The 26,793-nt window shown below is 37.1% G+C and overlaps 1 protein-coding gene across 1 annotated transcript in view; it reads right to left on the reverse strand.

The window, feature by feature from the left end:
* The window catches only part of SBF2 (SET binding factor 2), a 456,507-nt gene that overhangs the window by 49,429 nt on the left and 380,285 nt on the right, over window positions 1-26,793 (reverse strand). The window contains exons 20-28 of the mRNA XM_082476788.1: window positions 19,235-19,405; window positions 16,256-16,518; window positions 14,451-14,623; window positions 13,544-13,617; window positions 11,876-12,071; window positions 8,597-8,724; window positions 7,029-7,204; window positions 4,413-4,558; window positions 2,198-2,396 (exon numbers count right to left, since the gene is read on the reverse strand). Coding sequence (XP_082332914.1) covers window positions 2,198-2,396; window positions 4,413-4,558; window positions 7,029-7,204; window positions 8,597-8,724; window positions 11,876-12,071; window positions 13,544-13,617; window positions 14,451-14,623; window positions 16,256-16,518; window positions 19,235-19,405 — 1,526 coding nt within the window. The remainder of the gene's footprint in view (window positions 1-2,197; window positions 2,397-4,412; window positions 4,559-7,028; window positions 7,205-8,596; window positions 8,725-11,875; window positions 12,072-13,543; window positions 13,618-14,450; window positions 14,624-16,255; window positions 16,519-19,234; window positions 19,406-26,793) is intronic.

A 26,793-nucleotide genomic window follows, 5' to 3' on the forward strand; every position in this document is an offset into this window, starting at 1 on the left:
AAAATTCATAAATATATATTACACTTTATAAAATGCTTTTCTGTATACAATGAACTTAAAACACTTCGTAATTCTTTTAATGTGGTGAACTACGCCGATTAATTTTCAATTGTCAAGCCAGTTCTGTATTCTTGTAATAAACTACACTTGTTCATAATAAATTCTGCATGAAATGAAACTTTTGTCATTATGAACCATCCTTTTTTATTGCTAGTAAAATTTTACTTTAAAAATCTACTTTAGGGGCTTCCCTGCAGGCGCAGTGGTTGAGAGTCTGCCTGCCGGTGCAGGACACACGGGTTCGAGCCCTGGTCTGGGAAGATCCCACATGCCGCGGAGCAACTGGGCCCGTGAGCCACAATTACTGAGCCTGCGCGTCTGGAGCCTGTGCTCCGCAACGGGAGAGGCCACGACGGTGGGAGGCCCGCGCACCGTGATGAAGAGTGGCCCCCACTTGCCGCAACTGGAGAAAGCCCTCACAGAGAAACGAAGACCCAACACAGCCATAAATAAATAAATAAATAAATAAAAATTTAAAAAATACGTTAAAAAAAAAATCTACTTTAATATTTATATAGTGACAATAGGTTTTTTTAAAGGTAGTTTTGCATGTTCACTTTGCATGTTTGTAGTTTTCTGTTCACTTTCAACCTTTTTGTAATCTTATACATTAGATAAAGCCCTTAAAAGCAGCATAAAGCTTAAAAAAATTCTGATTATCTTTTTCTGTAATTGGAGCATTTATCAATTTATAAGTAACATAATTACTGATATATTTGAATTTAAATTTACCATCTTACTCTTTGCTTTCTATTTGTCCCATCTGTTCCATGCTTCCTTTTCTCTCCTTTCTTGCCTTCTTTTGGATTATTTTTTATTATTCCATTTCTTTCCTTCTAATAGCTTGAGGGATTTATGTTATTTAATATCACCGTAAGTTCTTTATAATAAGTGTTCTAATAAGTGGTCTATTAAGATTTTATTTTGTTTCTGACAGATTGAAATGATAAATAATGTCTGTTTTCTCACTGTCAGGTATGATTTTGATAGCAAGCTTCTAAAATAGTAGGACATCACACCTTACACCTTCGCTTACACTTATATACAAAGAGAATTTAGTTAGAACGATAGAGTATCAGGAAAATTACTGCATACTCAACAAAATCACAGCCTTTCAGTACCTAATGCAAAAATTTTATTTGTCCCAAATCTCACACTATATTCCCAATTTGTTTCTCAAGTTTCACATTGGTATTTGTACATTTAAATTGTCATTTAAAATGAGATATCTATAGTTCTTTGAGAACAGTAGGGTTGAAACTAATAGTAACATTAAGACAACTTTCTAAAATATGTACAAGGCTTACAACTTACAAAGTACTTTCACAGCATTATTGTATTTAATCAAACCAGGAATTTGTAAATGCAAAGAATAGAATTTATCTGGAAATGAAAATGATTAAACTTGTGGATGGTAGAAATGTAGTTTTAAAAGATATAAAGCATGGAATAGGGCTTAACAGATATATAAAACAGCAATAGACAAAAGAACAGAAAAAAGAAAATGTGTTCATTTACATTCTTTAAGTAATATCTCTTGAAAAAATTCTAATTAGACAGCATAAGGAAACCCTACCTACACTTGGGTTAGCAAATTACAGCCTGTGGGCCCAAACTGGCCTTGCCCATTTATTTATGTACCGTCTATGGCTGCTTCAGTGGCAGAGTTGAGTAGTTGCAATGAGAGAACATATACCCTGCAAAACTGAAAATATGTACTATTTGGCCCTTTAAAGAAAAAGTTTGCAGACCCCTGACCTATAGCAGATTTTCATCTCTCCTCTCTGCCTGGGCAAACTCTCTTCTTACTCAAGCTATCTCAGACATGTTAGAAGAGAGGCAAATGGGAAGAGAAAGACAAATATGGGAAATTCATAAAGCGGACAAAAACTTTTACCATTCACTTTCTGATCTAAAATAGGCACTGTTCAGTGATATAACTGTACTTCTGAGAATGTCAGTGAGACGCTTGCACATGCTACATAAAAAGTGTCCCTTAAACGCACAAACCCCTGGACACCTTGCTCCTGTTTTCTAGCATCTCTCTTTCTCTCTGTGCTATGGATGCAAATAGCCCATTCAAGACTCACATGGAAGGAAGGAAAGGTCTCTTTTTGGACACCACCAACAGACTTACCTCCGGCAGAGTGAATACATCCTGTTGGAGGCAGTGATTCGAAAGTACTCTGGTTTTGAGCGAGAAGAGCTGCTACTTATGGTTCCCAAACCTAAACGCTGATAGTCTCTGAAACAAGCTTTTTCCACTAACTGTTCCATTGTAGATTTCTCCGAAGCCTTCAGGGTGGTACTTGTGGGGAGTTCACTATCATCTGAAACTGTGATGGCAGAAACAGGTTTTGAAGAAATGATATAGCTCAAAGTAGAGGATTAAAAACTTCCTTCTGAAGAGGATGCTTAACCAAGAGAGGTTTATATTAGGGCTAGAGGTGCTATGTATACCAAAATTAAATCATGTAACTTCTCTGAGGAATCATTATGCTTAAACATAAATTAAAACTGTAACAGTCAGGAAATAAAATATCAGGAACTCAACTAACTCAAAATGTCAGGGAAATTAACTCAAAAGTTCTAAAAACAATATAATTTTGAATTCATTACCCATATTTTTCTGTTTCAGTCAGGCTTGCTTATTAATGTCCACTTGGAGTGATTTCTGTTTAGGACTCTATAGAATAAACACTCATACTTTGTGAGAGACTAACCTGTCAGTAAAACTGATCTCTAACATGATCACTACACAAACTCATCATTCCAGGTTTCAGTTAACTTCAAAGAGCATATATTTTTATTAGAAATTTTTAGATTAAGCAGAAGTTCACTAGTGGGAAATGACCTTTCTTAGGTATGAAGGAGTTGTATTTGGTGGAAGTTATATTTTGTCAGAGGATGTGGTATATATGGGAAACTCCCTCACAATTTTGCAATCGCAGGTTACAGAGTCCTTTAAGATTTTAGATGTTGGAAGAATTTACCCAATAACGAAGTATTTTAGGGAGGATTTTAAAAAAAACAACATTCCTAATTGGTACTGCATGTTCTAACTAAAAAAAAAAAAAAAAAAAATTTCCATGTTAAAAACTATCTTTACTTACTTCCCTGTTTATTTTTAAAGTGAGAGAAGTCAAATTAAGCTTTCAAAGCTTTTGGAAATGTACTCAAAGTTCTAAAGTCAAAGGGAATGATATGGCTCTCTTCCATTAAAAGGAAAAAAAAAACCCCAGCTTATCTCTATAAATATAAGACTTTGTGCTTTAGTTTGTGAACTTCACAATGCAAATATATCATTAGGTATCAGTTTTATTTGTGTTGGCCTCTTATCTTCAGAGGAGCAAAGAGCATTGTATAATTTGGTATTTTGGTGGAATAACTATCATAAATAAGTTTTTGTTCTGTGAAACCATAAAATCTTCGAATTAGAAGTCAATAGTGATGGGTAGCAGTAGTTTTTGTATGGCTTTCCATGTGACTGTGAGAAGCCAGGGTTCCAATAAATGGTCTTTTCACTGCCCCCCGAGGCAAGCCCGTAGATACACATACTGAAATGGAGACCTTTAGCCAGTGATCTCTCTAAAGATGAGGTTTCTTTCTTTAAAATGTTCTTGTTGTTATTAGTAGGAGTAAAAGTAGCAGTTGTATAATCACTGATTGAGTCTAAGAGCCTGAGAAAGAAAAGGGTACAATGGCATCCCCTCTACTAGATCAGATTCTCTCTAGTGTTAATTCCATAAGCATACTTGACACTAGGTTAAGGAACAGAAAACTTTTGCTGCTAGTTTTCTGCCTTTATTTTCCTGACTGAGAGTTATCTCAGCTTCCCAGATTCTGCTCTTTTAAATATTTAGCAGGCACTTTTTTCTTATCATCTAAGAATGCCTTCATCTTAGGCCTCCCATTCTGATTAAGAGCACCCACAATGTTCTTACCAAAACCTCAAATCTTCAACTTTGAATATTTAATGCCCTTATTTCCTTATTCTTATTCCGTAACAATAAGGTATGGGGGACTACTTTATACCTAAATTTTCTATGCAGTGGGGTTTCTTTCTTTCTCCCTTTAATGAGACCCACATAACAGTGGCCAATCAGCTCTATGGATTTGGTAGAGGAGGAATATAACTTAACAAAATCTTTTCTGAACAATGGAATATTGGGAAAATAAAAAAAATTTTTTTCCAGTTCTGAGAAGCTGGTAAGTGCCTCCCATCTTATTAGATAGATCTAGGATTTTGTGAGTCAGGTTTAAGTGCAACTATGTCTTAGTCTCTTGTTCTTACTCATGTAAGAAGAAAGATACAAAGTTCATTCATGAAGGAAAAACAAGTTCTCACATACCAGATATGTCATCCTCTTCATTCCATCCAGGACGGTTCACTCTCTCTTCCACAATTGTCCCTGTCCTCCTCTTCAATAAATACTGCCGCCCAATTGTCATTTTCCCTGCCCTTTTGGCACCTTTCACAATTGTTTTTGAGAAGGTGCTACAAGTCATAAAACCAAAGAGAATGTCAATTTAATATGAAGATGCCACTTATATTTTTTGATACCTACGTTGCTCAACTTGTTTCTTCTCTATTCCCACAGCCACTAGCATTGTCCAGACCTTCATTAAGCCTCTCTTTCTTTAGATCACTTTTTATATGTCAGCAGACTAATTTCCCATAAAACACTGCTGTCATCAGGACACTGTTTTAGGCAAAAAGTGCAAGAACCTAGAGTGGGACACAAACTACTTATCATTCCCCATCTAAACTCCTCAGTTTGAGCTTTTTGGTCAAGCATGCCCCTAACCCACTCTGGTTATCCATGCCACTGCCCCCACCAGTTCCCACAGACTATGCTTGCGGAAGTCCTCCTGCGTGGAAAGCCAGCCTGCCTCCTTCTCTGCTGATTTAAACTCTCTACTAACTCATAAGCTTTTCTTTAAGATCTTGACAATTATAACTGGCAACACCTTTACTTATTTATTAAGTGTTTTAAATGTGTATGTGTGGTGTCCTGCCTTCTGACACTAGAAGCCTTCTGAGATATAGAAAAGAGTAAAATCATTCCCCTGTTTGAGAGGAGAAAAAATAAGAAACCAGAAATTTGAGTATCCTTTTGAGAATCAGCTTTAATTAAAGAGAAACTAGGATTTAAGTCATTTGGACCTAAAAGTACTTTATTTATTTAAATGGTTTACTTTTTCTTGCTGATAGAAATTCTGGGTATAGATATCTACAATCCAAAGAATTAAATAAAGAACCTATTTCCTGAATAATCATATTGAGATGAAGGTTTCAAGTAAGATTGTTTTTGATTATGTTCTTCTTTATTGCAAAGAACAGAACTCTTTTTGTGTTTTCTTGTCATTAGATGAAAGGTGGTAGGGATTCTTTTATTGTCAAATAGTTTTACCAGACCTTGTCTTTAGTGATCTGAAGTGTAAATCTGAGGGTTATGAGCATGTTTTACATAGCTGTTAGAAATCACAGAATACTGATATTTCCTAAATTAAGCCTATTGTGAATCACTTCAGGTGTAACTTAAACTCAATGGGATTTTTGAATTTTTTCCAGCTAGAGCTATATCTTTTGTTTTATATATGCAAGACAATTCTAAGATATTTTAAAATTTAAAATTGCTATATCTCTGTTGTAGCTTGACAGAATCAGCTTGATTTTATAGACATATATAACCAACCCCACCCCGACAGTTTCTAAACATAAAACACCATACAAAGCTTTGTTTCTTCCATAGAGGGCTGAGATAATGAATATCATAGGCTCCCCTTTGACCCCACAGTGCTAAGATAAGATGCTTGGCTCACCACTGTAATTGCCTAGAAAGCTGTTCATACTTCTTCAGCATCTCATATCTGGCTATGCGTAGTCTCCTTTGCTTACCAGGTAACAACGGTACAAGTGGCTAGCTATGCAGTTTAGAAATGACATACTGTTTGCAACTTCAAATCACCTATAATCCCCAATCTACCCCACTTTCAGGCAAAAGGAAGGCCTTTTCTCCAAAGTCTGCAGAGTACTCCCTAATATGTAATTTGTACTAGCAGATGCCCAAATTCCAGGTGTTTGATGATGAATGGACTGAAATGTTAAGCCTTATATTTTATCACTAACTGAAGAGAATTTTAAAGCAATTGTTATTTTGTAATAACTGAAATTTAAAAGTTTCAACATGAATTCCTCAACATTTTCATCAGAAAATAAGGATTTCTACTAAAGAAGTATGACGAGTAAATGCAATGCCTGATCCTGGATTGGATCCTGTACCAGACAGAAAAAAAAAGTAGCTGTAAAGGCTCATAAGCAAAATTTGAATATGGAATCTGGGTTAGATAAAAGTTTTATGCCAATTAAATTTCCTGGTTGTGATTACTGTACTGTGGTTATATAAGATAATGTCTTGGTTCTTAGGAAATGTATATTGATGTATTTAAGGATAAAGGGGCATTTTATATGTAACTCAAATGGTTTAGAAAAAATATATATATGAGAGAGAAAATGATAAAGAAAATGGAATAAAACAAACAACTGGTGAATCTGGGTAAAGGGTATACAGGAATCCTTTGTACTATGTTGTAACTTTTCTATAAATTTGAAATTATATCTAAATAAAAAGTTACAAAAAAAGAAAAAGAAAAAATAAACATTCTCATCTCTAGACCAGAGCAAAACTGTCTACTAGGCCTGGATATTAATGAAAACTGAAGTTAGAAAGCGATCAGTACAGGAAAAAGGGAAAACAGAATTTCACATTCTAAAAATGCATCATGAGCAATGGACATGATAGTTACATATATTGATGCTGCTGTTCCATAACTCCTGAGCTTGGTTCAATGGGTGTGACAAAACAGCAAACAAAAAAAACAGTCACATATTGACCCAAAAGATAGGTCACTTCGCCTGACAGTCAACTATGGGAGGGCTGAAATGAAGAAACCTGTCTTCTTACCGAAAGGAAGTGTTCTTTTCCTTCTGCTTGGGTAAAATTATTTGTGGGGTAGTTTGTCCAGCAGCAAAAGCAAAGGTGGTAAAAATGGACTGAGGATAACGAAACTTCATCAGCTGTTTCTTAAAGATCTCTACCACTTCTGGACTCACTTCTTCATCAAATGCTACTTTAATCAACTAGGGACAAAAGAAATTAAACATATCAGAAACATTAAGGATTTCCAGATAGCTTCCCCCCAAATTACTGAAATAACAAAAAAATAATAATACTAAATGGCAAGAGTTTCAAAGTTGAAGGGACCTTGGATATCATGCAAAAAAATTTAAAAATTTCAAAAATAAAAAAGGCTCAGAAAGGTCTACTTGTTCTAGATGGTTAGTTAGCAAGGAAAATCGTGTATCTTGAAGTTGAGTTTCTTTAAGACTATCTTTTCTCAATTTCTTTTCATTTCTTTCTTTTTTTTTTTTTTTTTTTGGTTGAGCCGCACGACTTGTGGGATCTTAGTTTCCTGACCAGGGAATGAACCCAGGCCCTCGGCAGTGAAAGCACGGAGTCCTAACCACTGGACCGCCAGGGAATTCAAGACTATCTTTTCTATGATGGGATAGGGAAATTAACTTATAGTGGCTGGAGCAGGAAACATGTCCTTCTCATTTATTAACTGTTGGTTCTAGATAGGGAATTTGACCTAAGAAGGTCTCTTCCTACCCAGAGATACTATAAATCTAGGAAGAAAAAATTCAGTTTGACTAGAATCCTAGCCAGTAGACCCATGCATCATTCTAGTTTAGAGTCCTTTGGCAGTTGGAATAGTGAAGAAATCTCTAGGAGGTCAGTGCTCTCAGGTGACCAGAGAAGGTCTGGGCCTAGAGATCAGCAGACTTACATTTCACACAATTAGCATATGGAGGTACTAGGGAGGGCTTCTTGCCTGGAAGGAATGAGGCAAGAACTGGAACCCCTGCAAATCTGAGAAGTCAGAGACAAGGCAGGAAGAGTGAGAAGAGCACAATGTCGCAGACCGAGAATTATAAAAAAAGGAAAACTAAGAAAAGATCACTCTTCCAAGTGTCTGCTTTGCATCAATAATTTCACAAGTTCTGATACGTTCAGAGCTCCCTGAAAAAACCTTTGCTTCATCAGGGGTTACTCAGTTAGAACCTTAGACTTAGCTATAATTCTCAGAGCTCTACCTCTTCCACAGAAGAGCCACAGGGCATTTCCTTCTGAAATAGATCCCAAGAGATGCTTTCTGTCTAAAGGCTTTATCAAACACAAACTGAGGTATGACTTGGCACAGAATAAGAGTCAACTGTGTGTGTCTGAATTTCTAAGATCACTGAATATCGACAGATAATCTGTTATTACGCTGAGTTGACCGCAGGGCTCAGGAAATGGAGGATTAAATCCAATACCATTCAAGAGTTGACTCAATCAAAGATTACCCTCTCAGACCCTCTGATTCTCCTCATCCTCTAACTCCTGACCATATGATCAAAAGAAAGTGGCCATGACATCATTTGTAGAAAACTTTTAAATAGCAGATGAATGGCTCCCTTTCTTAATACCTGAAAAGATGCTGATGTGATCTGCAATCCTTCTTGCATGTTCTGTTGTAGCTGGTTCTGCATTGCGATCTTCTTCTCCTTGGTGACGGAGGCAATGGGAAAACTTCGCATAACTGTCTGCTCACCAACTATAGAAAGACAGGGTACAGACTAAGCAACAGCACTTTACAGCTCATTCCTTTTTTAAAAATAAATCTATTTATTTATTTTTGGCTGCATTGGGTCTTCGTTGCTGCACGCGGGCTTCTCATTGTGGTGGCTTCTCTTGTTGCGGAGCACAGGCTCTAGGCGCGCGGGCTTCAGTAGTTGTGGTGTGTGGGCTCAGTAGTTGTGGCTCATGGGCTCTAGAGCTCAGGCTCAGTAGTTGTGGCTCACGGGCTTAGTTGCTCCGCGGCATGTGGGATCTTCCCGGACCAGGGCTCGAACCCGTGTCCCCTGCATTGGCAGGCGGATTCTTAACCACTGCGCCACCAGGGAAGCCCGAACCGCTCATTTCTAGAGTCTCTGCTGCTCATTTCACCAGCCTCTACTGGAGAAATGTGTCTGGAGAGGACAATGTCCAGGAATGCAGTGAGAGAAAGTGCCACGACTCCAGAATCGCATTCATTAATTTTGTTGCACGGCAATTCATTCCTGAGAAACAATCCTTTCCTGGAGTGAAGGAACTGTCCCAGCCTGCCAGTCTTCATTCTAGTTCTCCAGCCTATTATGTGCCACACAAGATCATCTGGTTTAAGGTATCTTATAGGAAGGGTAGGTTTTATACAGAAGAAAAGAAGTATCTTCAAATACTGAAAAGACATTTATCATATTTAATGTAATAATAAAGCAAAAGAGAAAAGATTGTTAAAGTTTGTTTTTGTATAAAGGTGCTATACTATGTATATGTGCCTTCAGAAGATATATGATTGGGCTTAGGCCCAAGATTTTCAGGAGTTTAAATATTAAAGCAAGAAAGGGAAAATACAAATAATTATTTATCAACTACCTGAGGGTATGAAGATGAGCATCTAGAAAAGAAGTAGCACACATGAAGCTTCCCTTGGAGAGCTCACAGTTCCCCATGGGGGAGGAAAGTCACATGCAGAATACAGAATACAACAACATGCAATTAGCTCCTAGGTTTGAGGGAACATGGCTTTAAATATTTCAGAAGAGGAGAAGACTTCTGCATGCTAGATGGCTAGAGACTGATTCCTGGAAGAAGTGAGAGAGAAGGTGAGTATTGAAGAGAATGTAGGTTTGGATCTGCAGAGGGGAAAAGGGTGGGCATTTCAGGCAGCGGTACAAGTGACAGAAAGGAGTAGCAATGGGCAAGGCCCCTCAGCTAGTAAGCCAAAGGGGGTGAGATTTGAACTAGGTTTATCTGACTTAAGAGCCCATATATTAAGTAATCTACTTATTATTATCAGAATTCCTCAGTCCCTGAACTTCTAAATTCCTAACCTGGAAAATTCTTATATTAGACTCATACCCAGAGACTAAACAAAATCAAGACATACACAGGATTTAAGTTCTAAGATGTATTAAATGACTTATGCTTATATAACACATGTCAAATGATCAGATTTCTATGTGGCATTAAAGGAGAAATTTTAAAATTTAAATTAACTTAAAAAGAGAAATAAAATAAAAGAGGCAAATACAAAACTTTTCTCTGATGAAAATAATTTTCCTAAAATGTGAAATTAACCCAAAAATTGTCAGGAAAAAACAAGAGACCAATACAAGCTTTCACACTAAATACGGCTTTGATTTCTTTAAAAGACATAAATTAGAGCAATTTAAATGACCAAGTATCTCATATATTTATATGCCCAAAATATATGTTTATGGCCACTGAGTTCACAAAGGTTTTAGTACAAAAAAATGCTTTAAGTACTAGATATTTAGTTTTAAAAATACACTTGCTTACAAATACAAATGTAATTTATTTACAGTAACATGACAGGAGAGGATTGAGAAATTTTGCTCTCTTTTTCACTTTTTTTCTAAAGAGCACAACTATTCCTGCTGATTCATTTTCTTTATTGAACTTTACGAGCTTTTTGCTTTTCATGTGGTAAGCAATCTTTATGACCAATAAACCATCTTGATGCTATCTAAGCAAGGGATTATACAACTGTGAGATTTTGAAGATAATACAGTTTATACATCTGAATTCCACTGTCTAACAAAGTGCACAACACATAGTACACACTCATCAAATGCTATTGAATAAATAATTTCAGATGAGGAAAGAATTCTAGTGACCATTTATCCCAATGTTTCTCAATCCTCAGTATGTAACAAAAATACACAGATGCCTGGGTCTTCCCCCTCCTAGAATCCTATTACAGATTCTAATTCAATTGTTTGAGAGTTAGGCCCAGAAAAAAAAAAACTTTTTTTTTAAAGCTTCCCAGATAATTCATATACGCAGTCAAGGCTGAGAGCAACTGCATTATCACCAAGCAAGTCCAATTCCCTAATTTTATAAAAGGGGAAATTGAAACTCAGAGAGGTTAGGGGACTCACTTAAGATATCAAGATTGGTCAACAGTGATCTAAACCTGAGCTTCTTGATTTGGAGTCCAATAATTTTACCCAAAACCTTATATGCTTTTCCTATCAACCAGAGTAGTTTATATAGAGACTAGTTTATATAGAGACTTAAAAAAGATAATTCGGACTTGATATGGTATGCTATTCCTTTCTAATACAGAAGATTGTAGAGCGTAGTAGAAAATAGAAGTTGAGGGAGTTTACTGAATAGAAGAGAGGTATCTTCTTAGAAGAGAGGTCTGCTGAATAGAAGAGAGGTCTGCTAAGAGAGGAATGGGGTTAGTTGAAATGGAATGAGAGAAGTGGGGTTAGTTAGTTAGTGCTGTACAGCCCTGCAATGCTTAGCACACCCTTCCACAAAAGGGATCATGAGTCTGGAAAACCTCCGCCTTACAGTTTACTGCAGGACTCAGAAGGTGGGGCAATCAGCAGAGGATGTTAGTAGCTGGGTACTATGAATATCCCTAAGTCACAAAATGCTGCCTTGTGAAATTATTATAGTTTCAGTGGATGAACCGTGGTTTGCTCTCTAGAAGATACCTTTGGTTCTTCAGATAAGAATCTATGATCCAAATTATCATTAGCTTTGACAGACAAAAGTTCTAAAAAAAAGCTGTGTGGCAAAAAGGCTTACTCTGAATCTGAACTGACCCGCAAATCACTGCACACAGATGGAATCAAAGCCTCATGTAGCACATAGATAACCCTGTTCTGATGGCATTATATGAGCCATACCTAGCTGATCATGGGGAGTCCCTCTGAACAGAATTCTGTATGTGGTGAGGAACAAGGCTCCTTCTGCTGGCAGGAGCTGAGGGCCTCCAAGAAGGCCTCCAGTGGCTTCTTCTCTTCCATCAGGATCCAGCAGGACTCGAAGACCTTCACAAACAATTTCTTCTCCTGGCAGTAGAGCAGGTCTAAGAATCTTGGGCTAGCAACAGAGAAAGTTAATTTAAACGCAACTCTAGTGGGATTTCCAACCCTTAGACCAAGGTTATCTTTGCAGTTACAGATCTAGAGCCAGACTTCCCAAGTAGCCAAAATGAGTAAACAGATTTGGGAAGAGGCAGAAATGATGTTTCTATATCCAAATGTAAAAAGATTCTTCTCAGCATTGCTTATTCACAGTAAAATCATTGGAAATTACTAAACTTTTTGAGATACCTATTCAATGGAACATTTTGCAACCATTAAAAAGAATGACATGGATCTATATATGTAAACATGGAAAGATGCCAGAATACATTGCTAAGTAAAAAAAGAGCTACCAACCAGTATGTATATTATGATCCCCTTTTAGAATATGAACCAAACTGTTAAAGGTGGTGCTATCATGGTTAAGGGTAGAGGTCAGGGTGAGGAGGACCATGGGGGACTTTCATTTTGTACAATGTGTGCTTCTTTAATGTTTCAATTTTATACAAAAGCATTGTTACTTTGAAAATTGAAAAAACAAATATTTTTAAAAAATGGATGCATCTTTAAAGAGCCTTAGCCTTTTATAAAGATTAACACAAAAAATGGTCAAGCTACGACCATTTATACCTCTTGGGAAGTAAGGAACCACATGATACACTCCCCTGAAGTGTTCAGTGCTAGACAGAAAAATCCATCTCTCCTGAAGACCTAATACGCTTATGATTTTTTTTTACTGAGCAATAAAAACTGTATAAATCAGCACTATTCTTTTTGTTGGCTCTAGGAAGCTCAGAGCTAAATGTAAAGCCAGAGCTAAATGTAAAGCCATAATGATCACTGTGTGTCAGATTTCTGATAGAATTATCTCTCCTTTCCATCTGGCTTCTGATTTCTCCTTTGAATTTATTTTTAGTAGTTCTGTTATATAGGTAAGAGGGTCTTGAACCCTAGTCCCACAGACTGGTGCCAGACTAACTGCAAAATAATCATCTGGGAGGCTTGTTAAAGTACAGATTCCCAGGCCAAGTCCCAGGGTACTCCTATTCAGGAGGCTGGGTTGGGATTCAGGCCTCTCAACTTTTAATAGACTTCCCAGATGTTTGCGATGTATGCTTGTAATGCATACAGATTCAGGAACCTGGTGATTTTATGGTAATTGCCTTAAGTCATTTTTGGGGGGAAATAGGCAGGGCATAAAATCATGGCTTGGGCTTGGAAGTTAGAATGTTCATAATTTATGCCTTGCCTATAAAAGTAGACTCAACAAGAGGTTATTATTGCTCCTTTGTTGATCCACTATTCTGTTTCAGCATCTTTTTTTATGAGGATCTACATGTAAACTCCTCTCAAAGTTTAATGTATCATTAAAACTAGAGCTGGTCTCTGTAGAAGGTTAGGAGAAGGTACTTTCTGGGGCACAACTGTCTACTGTTGCTATTTTTAAGAACTTTTATACTCTGAAAGCATGTAGTCTGGAATAATTACCTTCTGTATAGGTGGAAGTCTTCTACTCTCTCGATGCACTGCTTCTAGGGTTTCAACGTGCATAGCTACAATTCCTGGGATGAATCAGAGTGTTCAAAATGAAAGAGTACCAAACAAGCAGAATTAAAACAAATTCTGGATATTTTAGAATTAAAAACTAATCATAGTTTGGTGGTTCCTCAAAAAGTTAAACACAGAATTACCATATGACTCAGTAATTCCATTCCGAGGTATATACCCAAAAGAACTGAAAATAAGACTCAGATACTTGTACATGAATATTCATAGTGGCACTGTTCACAACAGCCAGAAGGTCAAAACAATCCAAGTGTCCATCAACAGATGAATGGATAAATAAATTGTGGTATAACCATACAATTAGAGTATTATTCAGTCATAAAAGGAAATGAAGTTACAATACCTGCTACAACTGGATAAACCTTGAAAACATGCTCAATGAAATAAACCAGACACAAAAGGACAAGTATTATATGATTTCACTTATATGCAGTATCTAGAACAGGCAAATTCATAGAGATAGAAAGTAGATTAGAGGTAACCGGGGCTAGAGGGTGGAGAATGGGGAGCTGTTGCTTAATGGGTACAGAGTGTCTGTTTGGGGTGATGAAAAAGTTTTGGTAATAGACAGGTGGTGACAGTTGTACAACATTGTGAATATAATTAATGCCACTGAATTTTACACTTAAAAAAGTTTAAAATGGCAAATTTTATGATATATGTTACTATAATTTAAAACTATTGAAAAAAACTTATCGAAACAAAAATAAATAGCATGGCTAAACTGCATGGAAGCCAAGTATTATGCTGGAGAAAACAGACCCATAAGAATAATTCTTATTCAGTTATCTCTAATATTCTGGTTCTTTAATATCTGCAAAGTAATTACCTGGTATCATGCAATGCAGGCTCTTGATGTGATCCTGAGTAACTCCACTCTCTGTACAAACTTTGTCAATAAATCGGGTAATAAAACGCACAACAGAATTGGCAATGTCATTATTCTCTGAATCTTCAAACCCACTTTCTGTATCATAGCTCTCAGCTACACTTCCTGCAATACTAAGAAAGTCCAGGAAAGAAATCATGGTCAGTAAAACAAATGACTACTATATCACAGTGATCTTCCATAGCAATTTAAACTTGCTCAAAGGGATGTATACTCAAGTAGAAACCTCACTTAACTCCATGGCTTCTCTATAAGTGATGGTGGTGAAACATGATGTTCTGTTTGCCTACATTTGGAAGCTATTGTCAGGCATTGTTCTTTGGATCCAGATTTGTTTTTGTAAGGAATACCTTCTGTCATTTTTCTAAGAGGAACTCACGAACCACAGAAAATAAAACAAAAAGAGACTTTAAATTTTATCTGATACTTGAACCTTCTAAAAAAACTTGTCCTTCCAAATTAATTGCCACATGGAGCCAGACAAAGTAATATGGCTATCTTTGGCCTTTGGCAACCGGGGGACATGTCCCTGAGTAGGCAAAGTAAAAGAACTTTTTTCAGCAAGTAGTGTATTTTTCCAAATGGAAGAACAAAATTGTCCTATGAACCCTTCTCTTGCCAATATTTTTCTTTCTGTCAGTGAATCACAACCATTTTGGTCACTTTGAAGCCATCATTTGTCTGTAGGTGATAAAAATCATGTAAAAGAAGGGAATAAATTTGAAATGGAGCAGATGTGAAAGTGTAATACCTGCCCGTGTTGCTTTTTTTTTTTTTTTAAATTCAATAAATACTCCTGCCTCCTATGACTTCTTTTAGACTGATAGTCATGGAAAAGACTCACTGTCAATTCTAAACTACTCACTTCTCTTTCTTCCAAATCCAACCACATTAGCTGAATCAGTGTTAGAAGTAAAGCAAACCAGTGAATTTGGCCATCACACCATCCCAAAGCATTAACGAACTTAGGTGCCTTAGCCACTCACTGTGTAAATCAGATTGTAGAAAATGTCATGAAAGAAAAAAAAGGTATGAGCAAGTGATGGATGTGTTACTTAAGACAGGGAAGTCAGGAAGGCCTCTCTGGGTGGGTGACATTAGAGCAGAGAACTAAATGAAGTGAGGGGGTGATTCTTATGTCTATTTCAGGAAGATAATTCCAGATTGCAGGAACAAGAAGTACAAAGGCCCTGAGGCAGTATCATGCCTCGAATGTTGAACAGGGATACCAGTGTCGTTGATAGAAGAGTGATAGGAAATAAGGTCTGAGCAATAGCCAGGGGCCAGATCCTGTTAGGCCTTATGGTTTTATTCTCAGTGGTATGGGAAGTAGTAGGGTTAAGAGCAAGGAATGGTTGAGGACATGATTATAGGCAAATGCAATGGATAAACTGAGGAAAAGGAGGGCCAAGAAACAAGTAATCACTTTGACAAGAAGGAGTTCATTAGTAATTATCCAGAGTGCTTTCTGTAAATTGCTGTGGTGGAAAGTAACTGAAGGGCTGGATCAGTAGTGGTTGAGACATTTGAAAAATCAGAGGTCATAAAAGAGAAGAGAGTATGGGAGGTGATTAACAATAGTTGGATGTAGTGAAAGTCTTTTAATAGAGAAAAGCTGAGCAAGTCTGAAGATGAGGAAAATGGTTAATTTTTGAAATATGTATAGCAATATTTACCCGAAATACTTTATATTCTGTGCTAAGCCAAGAAGAATAGGAGGGTCTCTGTGTGTCCACATTTGGTACCTGTTTGTGACAATGCTGTTGCTCCCACTTTCCCAGTCTCCTGGTGCTGCCATTCTTAGGAGCTTGTTTTTACTTGTATCTAGTGGAACTAGCAGATTGACCATGAGGTTTGCAAAGTGAATGGCCTGACTGAAGACAGTACTTTCCTCACGTTGCACCAGCTCCTGCTGAGCTGATTTGCTCAGAGTAGGCCAAAGGCGTAGCTGCTCGGCTGCCAGGTCCATTGCTGTCTTCTCCTGATATTGGTCATCAGGCAGTTTACCCTAAAAACCAAAGCAAAAATATCCAAATCTGGGACTTCCCTGGTGGTGCAGTGGTTGAGAGTCCGTCTGCCAATGCAGGGGACACGGGTTCGATCCCTGGTCCGGGAGGATCCCACATGTTGCAGAGCAACTGAGCCCGTGTGCCACAACTACTGAGCCTCTGCTCTGGAGCCCGTGAGCCACAACTACTGAGCCCGCATGCTGCAACTACTGAAGCCCATGCTCCCTAGAGCCTGTGTTCCACAACTGCTAAGCCCACGTGCTGCAACTACTGAAGCCCTCGCACCTAGAGCCCGTGCTCCTTAACAAAAGAAGCCACCGCAAATGAGAAGCCTGTGCGCTGCAATGGAGAGTGGCCCCCGCTCGCCGCAACTAGAGAAAGCCTGTCTGCAGCAACGAAGACCCAACGTAGCCAAAATTTAAAAAAAATAATAAAAATTAAAAAAAATCCAAATCTATCACTTCACATGAGCTTCAGAAAACATGGAAGATGTTTTAATAATTCATCTATCAAATACCTATGTCAGTAAAAATGAAAATATATAAACAAAATATAACAACAACAACATGAAACCTAGTCTTTTTTTCTGAGCTCCAACGGGCCTTGAATGGAACCACATGACAAACCCAAGGAAGCAGCAGCAAAACAAAGATGAACACACTTCTCATTGCTAACATTTCACTGCATTTATTCACCTCTATGGCTCTATCCCCTTCAAGTTGCCAGTTATAACAAATTGTTTACCTGAAGTACCTATTAATGCTCAGGTCAAATGTGCCAGTAGTATTTTCTAATACTCTGCTATGTTTCTTTTCTTCTGCTCTTTGGAGGAGAAGATAGAATGACCAAAGTCACAAAAAAATAGAGCTAGGTTTCTTTGTAAATATGGGAATCAAACATTATCACCACATGGGTATATAGGTGTCCATGGGATTTTTAAGAGGGGTTTCCTATAGGCTGAAGAGTTAAACAACAGCAGTAACCCACATCTGCACAGCACTTTACAGCTTATGAAGAGCTGGTATATCTATAGTCTCACTCATACCTAAACTGGGGCTCAGAGACAGACTTTTATAGAATAGAGGACACAGAAGCAGTGACATGTATTTGCTCTATGAACGTTTTTGAGATATACCAATGTTAGCACCACATCTTCTTTAAAAATTATCAAAAGCACCCCACCAGGCCAATTATTTCTAGAATATGATTTCGAGCTAATACTCTTTGGATCTGCTACAAGTTACCCCTTTTCCAAGTGCATCTGGTGTTTTGAAAGAAAAATCAGAGTTTTAAATTAAGAGAAAACAATTAAAGCTAACTGTACAACAATAATTTGAAATATCAGATAGATGTCATATAGACATCTATATGACATGTTATTAAAGTTTCTGTTCTTATCATACTCAATAATAGATCAATAATATGTTTAAAATTATTTGAGGTCATAGAAATATGTGAATACTAGGTAGTTTCAGTTAGCTATCGAGGTTCATTTATCTCACATAATATAAGGCAAATTTAAAATGGAGGAAAGGATCAGCAGCAATGTATTAGCCCAGCAAATAGGATTAAAAATTACTCTTCAGGGGCTTCCCTGGTGGCGCAGTGGTTGAGAATCTGCCTGCCAATGCAGGGGACACGGGTTCGAGCCCTGGTCTGGGAAGATCCCACATGCCGCGGAGCAACTGGGCCCGTGAGCCACAACTACTGAGCCTGCGCATCTGGAGCCTGTGCTCCGCAACAAGAGAGGGCGCGATAGTGAGAGGCCCGTGCACCGCGATGAAGAGTGGCCCCCACTTGCCACAACTAGAGAAAGCCCTCGCATAGAAACGAAGACCCAACACAGCCATAAATAAATAAATAAATAAAATTAAAAAAAAATTACTCTTCAATTATACTTCAATAAAAAAATAAATTAAAAAAACTGAAAAAAAAACTACTCTTCAAGTGAATCAACACTGATAATCAGCCCTTAGTGCTGCTTTAAGTTCAATTAATGAGGACAGTAATTTCTAACAGTTATTATTTAGTATGTGCCAGGAACTCTTCAATGTCCTTTACTTGTATTAGACATTAAAATCTTACAATAATCTTATCTATTGATTTTACCAATGTAGAAATAAGGCACAGAAAGGTAAAGTGAATTGCCCAAGACCAGACAGCTAGTGTATGACATTTCAAAATTTCAGAAAAATTTAAACTGCTCTTTCAAATTAAAACCAATTTTCTTTATTTTAAACTATTTTCTTGATAGTTTCCTTAAATTTATTTTATGGTGATAAAAATATATGGAAACATATAGAATACTCCTAAAAGAAGACCTAGATTTATTGCTGGCATACTTTTGAGCATTTATTTTAGAGTCAACTGACTTTAATTTGACATTTCTTCAAGAAGTTAATTGCATAAAGACATCTGCCTAGGTATTTTAGGTTTATTCTTTCTGTTCAACTTCCTATAATTGTTTCCAGGGAATTCTTATTTATTAAAATACAATAAAACAATTCTAGTGCTATAGAACTGTAGTAAGAAGTTATTATGGAAAAAAATGTCAGAAATCAACAGGAGAAAGATGCTCACCAGAGGGCTTCCTAAAGTAAACCCCAAATACACTGGTAGGAAGTGGCTAGATTTCCTTTGGCCCTGGGAATACCTGAGTAAGCTTTCCTTGAAGCCAGGACCCCAGCCCCACACAAGTACCTTTCTTTATCTTACCTTTTGCTTCAGATGTGGGGCATGATTGTCTTCCTTGGCTGAGAGATACAGGGATCGAACCTGTTCCTGCACCGCATTGTAAAAGGTTGTCTCCCAAAATTGCTGATTCGTCCAAATGGGGTGGTCCTGTACACAGGTGTAAGCAAACTGGCTGACTCCAGGGGCCAGTTTCTGTGAGAACACACAATATACATCACCATGGGGCTGACAGAGTCATGACAGTTCAGAAGGTTACAGGGGCCACAGATAATCATGAATGTGATAAAAGGATTAATCTAAACAATATCTTATGGCAGTACAAGCTTAGCAATCAGCAACTTACATATTTTTAACTGGCAACTTGGGGCTTGCTATCAAATCCTTCAGGGTCTCTGTCACTTTATCTATTAAAATGGATATTTTAGCAACAGCTAAAAATCAAAGGAATTATATGAATTAGAGAATATATGAAAAGTACCTAAACACTGTACTGTGTGCATACAGCAAGCACTGTAGAGTTGGTAGCTCTTATTACAATTAGGACATATAATAAAATTCATGACAACCTAAATATAAAACTCCAGATAATTCAAAATTTCTTCTACTTGGTAGTAGAGTACATTTTGGTGGGGTTAGGGGGACACTAATTGAAATGCGAGTGAGCCTACAGCTTCGCCTTGCACACAGAATGAGGGCATATCATGAATTTGGGACTCAAGAGGAATTGCACCCTCCCTCCTGCTCACTCCAGACATTTACCTCCCTACCGAGGCTGCTGTCTGGCTCACATAACCCATAGATGACTGTCCCGGGCTTCTGGGGCATTTTCTGGTAACCAAGTCTGGGCGTGGGAAGGTAATCTCAAACCAAACCTTCCTTTCCAGAACTTCCTGCTGGGCTTCTAAGTAAGAGTAAACCCTACTCTGTGATTAACAGAGGGAAAGAAAACTTAACTCTGCAGTCACTTGAGGATCTTCATAAATATTTATGCATCTCATTTATACTAAAAATCTCGTAAGATGCACATCATTATTGCCAATTTAAAGAAGAAAAAACAGAAATTCAAGGTTTAAGTGATTGCCCAAGGCCGTAGAGCAATTACATAAGTGGCGGAACTAGGTTTCAAGCACAAAGTTTGTTTCCAAAGTCCCTGCTCTTTTTACTATAGCAAATTATCTTGCAAAGAAACTGAAAGCGAATCATAAATAAATTAAGTACTGTTTAGCACAACTATCTGTTTTTTTCCTTTACTTTAGGATTTTGTTTCCCAAAGTAATATTCTGCCTTGAAACTTCTGATATGATTTTAATTAATGCTGCGTTTTAAATTTTACAGACAACTTACAATTGCCAAACTTCAGTAAATGATTTGAGTCACCTTTCCATAGCTGTTGCTTTCACCTCTAAAAGTTAAAGATGTTTCAAAAAATTTTAAATCCATTATTTCTCAGCAAATACCTGATAATACTTTCAATAGACAGATAATTTTTCTTCCGTTTTATTCTTTAGAATTGAGTTAATTTGTTTTCTATCAGTAGAGCTAAAGTTTTTGATAATGTAAGTTTTATTTTGAAGTAATTTAATAAGCGAATTCTCTTCTAAAATGTTGGACACTGAAGATCACTATTAAGGTTATATACATAACAGTTATGTAGCAAAAAGTTGGTTCATTTCTTAGGGATGCATAACAAATGTATAAGATTCCTGGTAAAAATTATATGCTCAGTACATGCTAATTTCCTTCTTGGTTCAGAACAGACTAAACCTACAACTGGAATAGGCACCATGTATACTATGAAATTTAGTACTTATATAGTTGGAAGTGGGGTGGCTGTGATTTTGCCTAGTAGAGTCTGTGTACTTCTGCATCCCATATGTACGTCCCTTTCAAGATAGGCCTATGCACTGCTGTTGGGATGATCGTCCATAACTCTTTTAGGGGCTGTAAGCTGGAACTGACCATGAAGCAAGTATCAGGAGATCCCCAAGGGGAAGCTGTGCAAAGACTGCTCATTTAAGACACAGCTACTCTCTACCTGTGGGAATCAAGGACAAAATGTGTGTGGTTCTGTGAGCCACAGATACTGTGAGTCACATACTCCTTCTATACTCTGCTTGAGGACACTTGGGATGTGGGTTGAACTTTTTTTTTTTTTTTGCCCCAACCACTCTAAGGAATAACAATGACCTCAGTGGCAGTGCACAGGCCTATTGTGAAAGAGAGTTTAAAGACATAAAATTTAAACAAGGTAAAAGCATAATTCTCAACTGCCTTTCCCTTGAGTATAGTTAGAGGCAGCACCATTTCTTACAAACACAATGTAACAACAGACTCTAATATTTTGGAGTTCTGAAATTATATTAATATAGATGAGCTCAGAAAAACTGAGCTCTTAACAAATCCTTATCAGTTTCTCACATGTAGTCCTTTTAGGATCATCAACAAAACAGAAAGTTATAATTAACTATAAATCTCTTATTACAACTTGACAGAGCGCTGTAGGAATCTGAGAGTCTAATGAAGCCCTGCCTTCCTCTTTCAGCAGTTTTCTCACTGATGCTGCATATTCACTTTCCTTGGCACATACCAGTTATTATCTACCTGTTTATTCACAAACTACAAGTGAATATGTAAAAACTTCCCTAAATCTTTTGAACAAAAGTGGACTGAATGTGTTCCAAGGCAGAAAAATGGTGTAACAGTGACAGTGGCCCAAAGGGTCAGAACCCACAGCTTGTTTACTAGGTGAGAACGACAGCAAGGTGAAGGGATTATAGGATAAGCACTTTTTGGTGGCAAGTCAGTCACAAATGGTGATGGCATCTGATACATGCATAAGAAATCATTAATTCCCCAATACTTCAAATATTATTATTTTTCCAAAGATGCAATGTGCTTCCTTTCTTTGTGGTTTCCTGCTATGTCTTCTCAAGTGCAAGCAAGGGGCACTGAGTTCCTTGCTGTTCAGATGGGCAGAGCCACTGCACTGGTGGGTAGGTGTGTTCTTAGGGCCAGCAGAGGGCAGTAGCACCTTATTCTGCCTAGATTCCATCCATATAAGGCTTTTTTAAATAAGAATTGCAAAAGTGGAGCCATGCATTCTGACTGGGCTAGAAAGTTGGGTGGAAGGTGAATACTGCATGCCCTCACTGTACATTTGAGAGACCCCATAAAGAAAATGGATTTGCCCAAGGTCACACAGCAAGATGGGTAGAAGAATAGGGAAAAGAGATAAGGTTTTCCATTATTCTATGTCATTTCTGTAAGATACAAAAACTAAGATATTTCACAAAACAAAACTATAATTATCTAGAGAAAGATGCAATGATATTGCTTAGGGGTTCAGATTCATTATGTTCTATGATAGTGTTAATAGTAGTTTTAGTAAACAAAGAAAATAAGCACCTGTAGATAAAACTATCTCATGATTCTGATCACTTTTTTGGTTTGGAAAAAAAGACTCTCCCAAGATGGTTTCTCGAATTGGCCCATATGCCAGCTTTATGACCTTTTATTTTGTACACAGATGAGACTCAATCCACACTGAAGGTTTGAGGGTGGTGGTAATACTGTTGTCAAATGGCATCTTTTTTTCCTCTTCAATTTTGGCAATAATATTTACTTTACATTTCATAATAACTCTTATGATTTTATCCTAAATAAACAAGTGATATTTTGCCATGCAATTTTATGAGATGTTTAAGAATGCGTTGACTTCCTTATTTAGAAAAAATAGCTCTGAAGGTACTAGATTAAGCAATGCCATTCATTTTCCACAAAGCATTCAAAGGAAACCCAGCATGGGACAAGATATGGAGAATAAACTTCACGGGGCTCATTAACCAGCAGGCCAGATTCAAATCCAAATAAATGGATACAAGTCATCTCAGAGACGAGTTGGTCAAGGGAAGGTTAAGATATCAGTATGAGAGGACTGTCTAAGGACTGTCTGGCTAGATACATTTGCTCTCCAGGCCCAAGGCTTCAATTAGGGAGTTCAGAGGGAAGCCAGATTTCAGGAGAAAAAGCTCCTGGGAGGAGTGATTCCATAAATATGTCATGTTCTTATAAAGAATAATTAGAATACAAAGATTCACTGTTTAAATTGCTGGGTATTTCCTATCCAGTTCTGGACACTGGAATACAAGTGTACCCTACTGCACAGTTCAGGGATGGTGCCAGCCAGCCCTTCTATGACTCTACACTGGCCTGTGAAGTCCACATATTAAGTCACTTTAAGAATTAACTTCTGAGTATTTTCTGATGAACTCTGGTGAAATGCTTAGTCTTGAGAGACAAACAAAAGGAAGACAGGAATGGGAAAAACGTGTATTCAAAACCTATATTTATCAACTCTTAACCACATCTTAAACATATTTGCTTTGTGCATTTTTTTTAAACAAAGGACATACAACATTATAGATCTGGTTGACGCCTACTGTGTACCTCTGTTGATCCCATTTCTCTCCTATCCTAGAGGCAACAATGATCCTGAATTAGGTATTTTTCATTCCTATTTATGTTTTTATACCTGTTTATATCCATAAAGAATATACAGGATTATATTGCATTTTATTCCTTATTAATGCTTTTCGAAGTATACATCTTATATTTCATTGATTTATGTAATATTTAATTAAACTATATAATTAATTGGGACAAAACACCTGGCTCTTTGTAAACAAACAACTCAGAAGGGACAGAAAGAGAGTGGCCTACAACAATGAATACTGTGTTCATTAGTCAGTGGGGTTTACAGAAAGGTGAGTAATCCAATTAGTTAAACGGAGGTAATGTGAGAATCTACCATAGTTTTTCCTGTTCTACTACCTGATACTGAAGAGTGCAAGTAAACGCAAATGCGTAATAGTCTAAACCTCTCCTGGGCTGCTTAGAAGATCCAGGCACAAAATTTCTACACAAGAAGTATATTCATTCACAAGCATTGCCCAGTATTCATTTGATGTGCCAGTGTCAGTAGCTGGAATGACAGGGTTGAAGTCCTTAAACCACGTATCCTTGTAATGATTCTCTGTATGAAGCTGCTTAGTAAATACTGAGAGAAGAGAGGATGAATCAATTTCTTTCCTTTGTAGTCCAGAATTTAGTAGAAATCAAATACTAGCTTGTTGTCAAGTCCTTTGCCTGGGTCTCGTATTCCTAAAAACACAAAACAGGATCTAAATCCCTGCCCCTTTTTGGTAGGTTTTTAAACTTTATATAAATGGTACCATATTGTGTTTTATTCTGCCACTTGGCTTTTCACGTATTATGTTGCTAGACTTATTAAGGTAATAATAATAATAATTATTATTATTATAACTAACTTGTACTGATCTCTCACTATATATATTTGTCTACTTACTTAGTATTTATAGCAATCTTATGATCCACTGAGATAAGTACTATTATTACCCTTGTTTTAAAGGGGAAGAAACTGAGGCACAGAGAAGTTAAGTAATTTGTCCAAGAGAATATTGCCAGGAAATGGTGGAACCAGAGCTGGGATTCAAACCCAGGTAGTTTAGCTAAGAATTTAATTTCTTAATCACAATTTAACTATTGTGTGAAATTCCACTGTATGAATATATAGCATTTCCTTGTTCCTGTTAATGGATATTTGTATTGTTTCTACCTTTTAGCTATTATAAACAATGGTTCATGTCAACTGCCAACTTCGATTATTAGTTTCAGTACTATTTAATAGTTCCTGGAACTACTTGAGAGGAGCCTAAGAAATATTCCCATTGTTATCTGTACCAATAAACATTTTTGGGTTATTGTACATTGGTTATTTTTCTAATGAGAAATTATTTCACACAGACTTTTTACAAATCTACTATTTGAAAAAATTAACAATTCTTTAATATAAAATATCTAGTCAGTGTTTAAATTTTTAATATATCTTATAAATGTTAAAAAGTTTTTCTTTGTTTTTTTCCTTGTTTTTTATTTTTATTCTTTTTTTACAATCAGTTTGTCTGACTCAGGAAGGACCCAAATAAGGTCCATATATTACATTAGTTTATATATCTCTGAGGTTGGTTTTAATCTACAGATTTCTCTACCTGTCTGTCTGCCTCTCTTTTTTTCCCACCACTTGCAATCTATTTTTTGAAGAAACTGGATTATTTGTCCAACAGAACTTCCATCCGTCTGGTGGTTGCTGACTGCATCCCAATGGTCTCATGTGACATATTCTTTTGTCCTCTGCATTTCCTGCAAATTGGTAGTTGGATCTAGAAGCGTGATCAGATTCAGGCTTGATTGTTTGGCAAGAATATTTCATGGAGATACTATTGTAAGAGGCAAATCTGGTTGTCTTTCTTTCTGTAATATTAAAGGCCATTGATGGCCAATGCCTAGATTCATTAATCATTAGGAGCAATAAAATACTAATATTTTCATTCTACCATTACTTCCTCACTTATTAGCTAGAATATTTCTATAAAGAAAAACTTCCCCTCATCAACTGTTTGGAGACCCAAACATATAGTGTATATTAGAAAGCAGGATAAAAACATGATTTTACCCCTTCATTTATCAGTTTTAAAAACAATGACTTGGGGACTTCCCTGGTGGTGCAGTGGTTAAGAATACACCTGCCAATGCAGGGGACACGGGTTCGAGCCCTGGTCTGGGAAGATCTCACATGCCACAGAGCAACTAAGCCCGTGTGCCACAACTCCTGAGCCTGTGTTCTAGAGCCCGTGAGTTACAACTACTGAGCCCACATGCTGCAACTACTGAAGCCCGTGTGCTCTAGGGCCCACATGCCACAACTACTGAGGCCATGTGCTGCAACTACTGAAGCCTATGCACCTAGAGCCCGTGCTCTGCAACAAGAGAAGCCACCGCAATGAGAAGCCCATGCACCGCAATGAAGAGTAGCCCCTGCTCGCCACAACTAGAGAAAGCCCATGCACAGCAACAAAGACCCAATGCAGCCAAAAATAAATCTAAAAAATTAACAAAAAAACACCAAAAATAAAAAAAAGACTTGTTTTTCCAGCATCTATTACAGATGAACAATTACTTTTTCTTTTTTAAATTCATATTTTTACAAACTCACAGATTTTTAAACATATTTGATTTAACTATTCTTAAACCTGTTTAGAAACAAGCCAAAAAAAATCTATCCATAAGTGTTTACTGGAAACTGTGGACTGATGAACCTAATGATGTTGTTTATAACAGCACTGTAAACCGGGAGGATAAAGGACCTGATTGGGAGAATATAATCAGCAAAAAGACTAGTAGATACATAACAAGGTATTTTCTCTGAGGTGTAACTGCAAAAGGAGCAATAGAATAAAGGCATCAGTGAGTCCTGGCACAGGAAATGGAGGGATTTGGTGAGTCATAGTTCTTACTAGGTGTACTTGCAAATGGCCCAAAAGCTCAACAAAAATGTTTATTATAGCATTATCTTTAATAGCTATACCCTCTCCAAAGTTAGCAATTTTAATGTCTAACTATAGAGATGAAAGGTTAGACAAATGATGGTATGTGTATTTCATGTTTATTAACACGAAAGAATATTATGCTACCATTAAAGTGGTTAATATGATACTGTGCTT

Source organism: Balaenoptera physalus (assembly GCF_965194825.1).
Source record: "Balaenoptera physalus genome assembly, chromosome: 10".
In the NCBI taxonomy this organism is placed as follows: Eukaryota; Metazoa; Chordata; class Mammalia; order Artiodactyla; family Balaenopteridae; genus Balaenoptera; species Balaenoptera physalus.